Raw genomic sequence first — 9,812 nt, forward strand, 5'->3', positions numbered from 1 at the left:
TTATATTTGGGTTACCTAATTAAATTAACATATAAAAAATAAGAATTGAAATACAAAAAATATATCACGCTCATTACTTGGAAGAAACTTCAACCTCATATTTTTAGAAGTTAACATATTTTAAGATTGATATTGTAAATGGTATAATAGACAAATGTTATGCAATTATTATACTGTTTGAAAATAAAATATTACAAATCATTCAAATCAAGCTAGTCTACAGTCATTGAAGTTCGCCGTTTACATGCTACATCTTAATAAGGTTTGATTTATTTTTCCAATTAAAAATAGTATAAGGAAATCATATATTTACTGGAAATTTGTTGTTTTTTTTTCAAACATCTTAAACTGACGAGGATACCCATGTCCCAAATGGCAATTAATTAATATTAATAATAATAATATATATATATATATATCCATTCACAACATGACGTTGGTTCTCAGAGATTCTTTTATTTATTGTTCTGATTTTTAAAATTAGTTTTTTTTATTTAAAATTTAGAAGCACACAAGTGTAGAAATAAAATAATGATGTTATATTTATAATCAGTATAATATATGAAATTTTTTTAAATAAGTTTTAAATATTTGAAAATCTACAACAAAATATAATCATTAATTGGAAACTAATATTTTGGAAATAAATATTTTTGACGTTTTACTCACAGTCCAGGCATCTGGTACTTTTTCACCGTATTAAAAGTTAAAGCGGTCCTTTTTCACTAGAAGCGTCTATTTTGAGATGTCCTGATGAAAATTCTGAATTTTGTGGAAATGACTACGACGCATTGCGGAAATATTTTTGAAAAAGGTCGAAAAATTGTGTTTGCGTACACTGAACCGCCCTATTAATTTTCAGAGAAAAATGTTCAACAGAAGAATTGAACTAGAGCTTTTAAACGAATTTAAGAAATTCATATGAGTCAGAGAATTTAACGGAATTCAAATGATTTGAAGGAAGTCAAAATAATTTAATAGGATCTCCAGGAGTTTAAAAGTATTCCAAGCAACCCTCACAGCAATAGGATATACCGCTCTCACGCTTCGCGTTCGTTTTCGTACGTTTAATGCGCACACTTTAGCTATATTTTTTCAAATATTATAAATATTATAAACTAAATCGAAAAAGGTGATTTAAACTTCTGAGGAATTACAGCCATTAATTGGAACTGAAATTCTTTTCCATTTGTATTTAAAGAATGTTCTCAAAACGCCTACGGCTTTGACGATTACATTCTCATTGCGACACTCACGCTTTAAGCTCTATAATTTATGTTCAATTGAAAAACGTCATTAAGATAATTAGTAAATCTTGTTCAAATCTACTAAAATTAACGCTTTAAACTTACGGATCTCTTTAAAAAAATGTCTAATTAACAAATTTCATGAGAATAGTTACGAAATACATATATTTTTTTATTCAGTTGAAATTTAGAAATTGAAACTTTTTAAATGTTAAAAAGCCTATATAACTTTTCGAATTTTTGTCTAAACGAAAAATGTAACTGTTTTTTAATAATAATACTAACGTAGAGCCGCCATACGGTCTATATAAATTTGCCGCCCTTTTTCTATATTCCAGTACTATTATTTTTTTCAATTACAGAGTTGAAAGTAGTAATGTGATGTGATGCTTAGTCGCCGTGCCGTGCCACCCCTCAAGTTGTCGCCTTTTTAAATTTTCAGTACTCATTTTTTTTTTTATCGCAGAGTTTAAAGGCGAAAAAAGACAATAAAAGTATGAAAGCAGACTTGTTTTGTAATAATAAAAAAATGCTAAATCGACGTGCCGCCCCTAAAAATTTAGCGCCCTAGACCTTTTCCAGACATTCTCAAAAGTACATACATTGTCTTATTTGCATAGAAATTGAAAATTTTATTTGGATAATTTAAAAGTCTTCTACCCACCTACAAGAAACTTGGACAAACATTACTATAATTTTAAAAAGAAATTCAAATTTTGGAAATGCTCTAATTTTTTTTAATTTTGCTTGGAAATATCTTTTTAACGAAATTAAGCTTACTTTTGGGAATTACGATTACATTACACTCTCATGAATAAAACTGTAAAAATACATCGAATTGAAAAGAATTCAAACTTATTAAACATTTAAAATTACTAATTTAACAGTGACACACGTTTTATCTTTTACTATTTCACTATATAACTTTAAATTGAAATCCTCCACAATTGAAAAATTCCGAAAAATCATTCAAAACGCTTTAAAATTTTATTAGTCTGAAAACACAGAACATTTTTGCAAGAAAAATAAAACCATGCCTCTCAAATTATTTTTGTATGTGATTGAACTCTACAATTTAAAATTGGAATCATAATAATCTTGTTTTATATTTATATATTATTAATTGGCAATGAAAAGTTTCATGTGCGCTTTATAGCGCACACATAACAATTATAGTATGTCTAAGTAAATCGAAAAACTCCATTTTTAATGCTTTATTCCTTATTTTTATTATTTAAATCTTTCAAATGGCGATCGCTACTACTTCAGAAGATATTTTAAAAATAAAATTTGAAAATAGTCTATTGCAATTTCACATTTCAAAATGTCCTATCATAAAATCCAGTTTTTCCAAAATCCAAAATCCAATATTTCCAGTGTCGAAGTTTTTATACATGATTATTCTGACCCTTTACTCTTAAGTTTTTCAAATTTGTACTGTTATTCATTTATTCGGAGAAAGCAGAATGATTTTAGGACTCGAAACTTTTCAGTAGTTGCCAATATTATGACATTTATGGACATCCTAAAATAATTAGGATTAGTCACAATGACGGATAATTAAGTAGGAACTAAAACATTATATCTTTAAGTAGTTACAGTAAACCCTAATTACTTCCGCAAACTGCATTTGAGAATTTCGAAAAATGCTTACCTGTCACCAACGTAAATTAGTAACCTCATTATTACAAATTTATTTAAATTTCGTGGATTTTAACTAATTTAATTATGTACAATTATGTTGAAAATTATGTTCAATCAAAATTAAATATAGCAGATTTTCTTGAGAAATATTTATATTGAATGTAATTTAAATGAAGGAAAAAATCAAATAACCAATATTCCTAAAGTTAGTCTTATATAAGACAAATAATCTGAATAAATGTATAAAAAACCTTAAAAATTAAACAGGGCAGGTAGGTAGTAGGCCCAGGAGAATTAAGCTACACCCCTGTGTTTACAAGCACTCGAACGTGTCCGACACAAGCCGAAAATGGCCGAAGTTGCCGCCTCGAATGTAGCATAGCAGTAGCAGAAGGCAGGCTGCTGGCTGGCAGGCAGAAGTCAGCGTAAACTCACCAGGAGTTAGACATTCCCCGAAGTTGTTCAAAGAATATCGTGGTCAGGGCGACCAATCCACTCTTCAGTATCTTCTTCTTAACCTACCTAACAATTCTCAAAATATCAAAAACTTTTCACAAATAATCAAACCATTCTCGCCTCTGAAATCTTGTGTCGATTTTCTCGAACTCACAACATTCAACAAATATTTTACGTCGGGACGGTGTGCCTCGCACAATTTCCTACAAAACCAAAAAGCAGTGCACGCAATAGTAATTATGGATATTTTGTGATAACTGAATATCGTGCTGACAAAGAAATGACGATGACACACCCGCGAAGCGAGCGACGACGGCGATGATCGATGATCTGCGAGAGCAGCTGAGTTTTCTGCTTGGCAAAACGAGTGACACTTGACAGGACTCAATCCTGTTATTCTTTGAGTGGACTACTTATTATTTCATTAGTTTATTTATTTAATTCACTCACGGAAGTTCCATTTTAATGCAAATTCAGTTCAAGCTTAGATTACTCAGAGTGCAAGTGGAGCGATATTAAATGAAAAATGATATATGACTGTAAAGTGAATCGAGTGCAACGACTAATCATGATCGTGAACCGTGTGCATGAGTGAGTGATACATCGTCCGCTGTCTTCTTGAATGCGTAAAAGTGAGAGAGCAACGAGGTGGACCACTCTCCGATTTCGTTGTCGACGACGGCAACGTCGAGAGCGAACCGGAATCCTCCCTAGGAAGAGAACGACTTAGTTCAAAATCAGCATCGCCAGGAACAAGCCTCTGCCTTTGACAGGTCAGTGACTCTCATAGTTTTATGTCTGTCTTTTTTTCTTTTCTTTCCCTTCTTTCTCCTTTCGCATTCCCTTTTTTCAGTCAAGGTTAGTTGTAGCATTTTGCGAACTGCGATCCACCAATGACCAAGGGAAAGTACAAAGGACTAGAAAGAACTATAATAGATATATACCTACATATCCGCTTTTCTCTCGGTCTTTTATTCCTTCAGTGTCAAACTGGACAAGAGAAACTAGCAATAAATACAGCGACCTATTTTTTTAATAGTAGAGTTTTCAATTCGAATATGTTTTGATAAAATTTAAACGAATTATATACTGGGCCGAGAATGTGAGGTTCGCGTTTTGTGAATCTAACTATTATTGCATACGTATTTGTTTATTTCGGTTGAATTGCATTAAGAAAAACAATGTGGTACAGTTTGTGCGAAAATGCCTGGAAGCTTGAAAATAATTTGGCAAACGTTTGTTGGGTTTATCATAGCTGTAAACCCCCGGAATAAGAGTTTTATTAATATAAACATATTTAAAAGTCCATGAAATTAAGGAAAAAGAATATTCAAATTAATATTAAAAATAATAAGTGCTGTGCAGTGTTTTATTTGCGTACAGTTTTTATTGATTTGTTTACTTAATATTGTTTTGAATGCCTAGGATGGAGTTGAGGTACTTCTTTATGGAAAGCTATTCCAAATTGGATTTGCATGAAGCTTTAGAAATTTCAATTGTTGTGTTCGGATTTACTCTATTTGATTTTAGGCCGTGGCTACGTGTACCGAAATTTCGGTACAAAAAAAGCTGCTTTTAAAGTTTTAAACATTTAAAGCATTCAATATTCAAATTTTCAAATAATTTTTATTTGAAAGCATAATTATTTATAAAAGTCTATCAATTTGAATGGCCTCAAATTTTCATAATTAAAGACATTAAGAAATTCTTAACTGAAAAGCGCATATTCCAATTTGAAAGAATTTAGTATATAAGTTCAAAAATTCCTTTCTTTAAAATGGCAAATTTGGCAATAAATATAACTTCTGCATTTTTTAATGAATCCACAAGTCGTTTAAAAGTCAATAAACGTGAAGAACACCCATTTGTCTTATTTAAATTGCTGTATGGTCACGTTTTTAAGTGTTTTAGAATGGCAATTGAAGTTAAAAAGACTAAGTACATAATAATTGTCAGAAGTCATAAAGAAATTGTTTACCTGGAGAGATCATTAACGTGCTTTTTGCTACTAATTTTTATGTCAATTAATAGATAATGAAGATAGGAAAAAGTTTACTTCTTGCACTCTCCCCTAAAAATTTAATTAAACCTATTGCAAATTATTTATAAAAAATTTAGCACCTTCTGAATTATTTGAATTTTTCACATTTGTTTCAAACACACATTTTTATGTAGACAAATAATTAAATAAATGTAATTAGAAACGAAAAAATACTGTTACGACTATTGCTAAGAATTTAAAATATTCGAAAGTCTGTCCTAATCATATCTAATTGGAAGAGAAAGCTACAGATCAATAAACTACAAATAATTTTAATAAATTGTCCATAGGAAAGTTTATCTTTTAAAAAAACATTTATGTCAATTGGAAGAATATTAATTTTCAAACTTTGATTCTCCATTGTTTACTAATAACTGGAATTCGCAAGACACTCCCTCTTGCAAATTATTTTAAACAAAGCTTCTATTTGGAACATTTATTCTGTATCAAAATAATTTAATCTTTTCTTATAAAAATCGGTAAACTTATAAAAAAAATGATAAAAGTTAGAACCCTCAAAAGCCCCCCCCCCCGCCACCTCTCTTTCTCTCTTCCTCTCTTTCTCTTTAGAGTGCATCGACACTGAAAGTAATAAGAATAGCTCGAAGAATAGCTTAAAATGGATTTTTAAACTTTAGCAGGCTGTTGACTTTCTACTGAAAAGAATTTTAATTGATCTTTACGCTTAACCAAACTATTGTTTAAAATATTGATAAGGAGAAGGGGCCGTCCTTCAATTATGTAAAGTGTGTTTTTTTCTGACATTTTGAACCAAGTAATAATTATAAAGTCAGCTCAAAGTCAACTCTCCGAAAATAAACAGAAAAAAAGTTTTGAGTTTTAGTACGTCGCAGACTTGAATAAATTGTGCGTACGATTTTTTTTGCCGCGCACCTACTATGTAAGACAGCATAGAAAAATGTTTGGCATGAATCTAAAAAACTGTACATAATTTTAGTGCGGTGTCGAAATAAATTCCTTTCCGACATCATAAAAATGTCTCAACGATAAGAAAAAACCTTATCTTCTGATAATTTCAACGAAATCGATTGAACCACAGGTTGCGACTAGATAAGATATGAAAGCACGTTTATAGGATTTATACCTGTTTTAGACTCAAGAACAACTTGTTCAAGAAAAAGTAGTTTAAGAATCTTTTAAAAAGTTTAATTCATTCTCTATTGTACAGTCTAGCAACGTTCGAGAAATAAATTCTCGCTACGTCTTTGTACATAATAGTGACCAGTGGCGTGAGTTATCTCGGATAATTAGAAATGCACTCTCTACGTGTAACTTACACTGAGCAGAAATATCCAGAGGCTTGTTATAAATTTTCTATCACAGGGTCCGGATCATCCGACTTTTTTGAAAAAATTCAACTTCTTGTGACCGACGAAAAATGCGACTAATAATTTTCCATTTTTCTCAGGCGTTCGCTATACTTAGTTACAACTTTACTCGCAATGAAACTTTAAAAATTGAAATACAAAACTATAAAAAATTGTAGCTTTTTAATTGAAAACAGTAATAGTTTGTCATAAAATAAATTTTCCTGAAGTTCAAAATTAATAAAAAATATAAACTTGCCTCATTTGAAAATAATCCAAGTTAGCAAGTTTAACTGTTCAAAAAGCCATATTTTGTACTCAGATGTGGAATCTTAAAAGCTGAATGATTAATGTTGAAAAATTGTTTTACCTTTCAAGTTTATTTACATTTTGCAAAGAATATTTGAAAGACAATAAGAATTGTGTACTCTATATTCTTGAACGAGGAAAGTTATTATTTCAGTCAGTTAATTTCTGTGGACTTTTGTCGAAATTCTATCCACAAGACTTTTTTTGGTATAGTTTAATGCGACTCGTGCGACTTTTTTAAAATCTTTATAGTTGATAGCCCTTTATCAGAATTTTAGTTTATTTCATACCGAGATTCTATTTTGTTGGTTCTCTAAACTACACTATTTTCAAAATACACATTTTTACGTTTACCATTTTGAAAAGTTTTACATCGAAAATGTAGTTACAAATTTCGAATTGCATACTTCAAAAGTAGTTTTCAAGTGCGGTTTTTTTCTGTGTAATAGGAGCTATAGTGGAAATATTATATCTTTAGTCCACAGAAATTATTTCTGGACTTCTGAGATATTTGTTCTCAAGTTGGCAGATATGAGTTCTTGACTTCTCTGATACTGCTTATCACTCATAACGAGGAAGACGTTCAACATATCTCACTATAAACAAACTTATTCTTTCAAGGTTCAGCAGAAACCTGAGAGCAAATGCAGTTTTAACCCGAGATCATCTCGAGAAAAAAAGGAATGGCTAGCTTGATGGTGAGTTCCTCAAGCAAAAACAGCTCACGAAGTGCTTCACCTAATAGAGGAAACGCTCCAGGATCTCAAAACCAGCAACAATCACCAATCATCGTGGATCACACTCCAAAAACACGGAATGCTGCGGTGTGAGTTTTTCGTTTTTTTTATGTTTAACATTAAGATTCTATAAATCGAGGTGTTTTAAATTCTAAAGCATTTATGGTTTGTTTCAATTTAGGAAAGCAAGTTTAAAATATACTAGAACTTAAAAAAAATATGTCCAAAGTTGGATTTATAGGACCGCCTAAGGCCAAACTAAAAGCTGCCCTCCTTTTTGAATTTTCATTACTAATTTTTCTTGATTGCAGAGTTTAAAAGCGAAGAAAAAGATAATAAAAGTAAAAGAAAACGTTTTTGTTATAATAATACAAACATTGAGCCGCCATACGGTCTATACAAATTTGCCGCCCTTTTTCAATATTCAGTACTATTATTTTTTTCAATTACAGAGTTGAAAGTAGTAATGTGATGTGATGCTTAGTCGCCGTGCCGTGCCACCCCTCAGGTTGCCGCCTTTTTAAATTTTCAATACTAGTTTTTTTATCGCAGAGTTTAAAGGCGAAAAAAGACAATAAAAGTATGAAAGCAGACTTGTTTTGTAATAATAAAAAAATGCTAAATTGACGTGCCGCCCCTAAATATTTGGCGCCCTAGGACAAGGCCTTTCTGGCCTCTAATATAAACTGTAAATACGTCAATGATTATATCCTTTAAAATGCTTTCCTATTTTTATACAAGACACTTTTTGATAACAGAAACGCGCTGAGTTAAAAAGAAGAAAATTCAATTTAAAATAACTGGCATACGATGGTAACTAAACTGTGCTTGCGTCTATATGTGAAATTTGTATCTTTTTCAAATAAAGATATGAATGATACTAAATTATTTTTGAGACGAGAAACTTTTTTTAAAAACACTTTTGTTTGTTTTAATTATCAGTTTCGAAAGACTTTGAAAAAGTATACCAGTGTTTTAAAGAGAAGTTAAAAATTCTTGACGAGTCTTCTTGTTGAAATGGTACTTTGCTCTTTGAACAATAATTTTTTTATCACCCTCTTAAAACAATAAACAAAGAAGTTTCGTAAAAATGTGTTAATTATGATTTGGAAGAAAGCATTGTGCTTTGAGACGTTATCTCTTGCGGTTAGTGCTAATAAAATGGATACTTTATTTTTTTTTCTTTCGTTGTGTAATAGAAGCTTATAAAATTATTACTCGGTACGATATGCTAATCCAAGCATCGTGATGCGACCCTCCTTTTTCAAAGGATATACATAGATATCATTCATAGACCAAGTGATGCTTGAATGATGCTCCATGTCTCCTGTGATTACTGATTTTTTCAACACAATTAATAAAGAAATGTCAAGTAGCAGCTTGTAGTAATACTACTGCAAATATCACGCTGAAGAAACTGGTTTGTATTCTTTTATTCCCTACTTAGCACACTTTTTCATCAGAGCTCTTTAACTCTGAAATTCCGATAAACAGGTGTCCTTGACATTCTTGTAACATTTATTGCTAAAATATTTTTAGATGCTCTACTTTTCTTCGGGAGAGAAGGAAAAAAGTTATAATTTTTTTTACTATTTTTATAATTCCATTTCACTTGAGATACTTTAGATTTTTAGAATTTTACTGCTTTTACGAATTGCGGATATAAAATTCGATTGGGTAATTGGGTCTGATTCTGATTTTGAACATTATTAAAAATGTTTCTTCAATATGTATAAATCTAATTTTGTAAGCACTTCAAATACAAAATCAGTCGTTTTTGAGCGCTTTAAAATCTAAATTGATCAATATTTAATTGACCAAATTAATTAATTTTCAGTGTAAAATGCTAATGTTCAAACTATTGAAGTTTATAGACTTGAAGATATAATTTGTGCAATTTTGATGGCTTTCACCTAAGTGTACCATTTTTAATGGAAACTGATAATTGACTGATAATTGTGGGTCCGGATGCAATAAGGGCACATAAAATTTTTTCGTGCGAAAACGAAGTCCCCTGGAGGCTTTAGAAAAAATTTTCGAATTTTAATTT

The 9,812-nt window shown here is 30.7% G+C and overlaps 1 protein-coding gene across 5 annotated transcripts in view; it reads left to right on the top strand.

Moving 5' to 3' along the window:
- Nucleotides 1-3,309: 3,309 nt before the first annotated feature.
- The window catches only part of LOC117181442 (transmembrane and coiled-coil domains protein 2), a 27,316-nt gene continuing 20,813 nt past the window's right edge, over nucleotides 3,310-9,812 (top strand). For 3 of the 5 annotated variants that reach the window (XM_033374094.1, XM_033374096.1, XM_033374097.1), the window contains exons 1-2: nucleotides 3,310-4,120; nucleotides 7,647-7,851. In XM_033374094.1, the coding sequence (XP_033229985.1) occupies nucleotides 7,709-7,851 (143 nt within the window). In that variant the 5' untranslated portion in view covers nucleotides 3,310-4,120; nucleotides 7,647-7,708. Of the gene's footprint in view, nucleotides 4,121-7,646; nucleotides 7,852-9,812 lie in introns of those variants that run through there. The other 2 variants (XM_033374095.1, XM_033374098.1) reach the window with 2 other exon arrangements.

The sequence above is a fragment of the Belonocnema kinseyi genome, chromosome 10 (genome assembly GCF_010883055.1).
Source record: "Belonocnema kinseyi isolate 2016_QV_RU_SX_M_011 chromosome 10, B_treatae_v1, whole genome shotgun sequence".
In the NCBI taxonomy this organism is placed as follows: Eukaryota; Metazoa; Arthropoda; class Insecta; order Hymenoptera; family Cynipidae; genus Belonocnema; species Belonocnema kinseyi.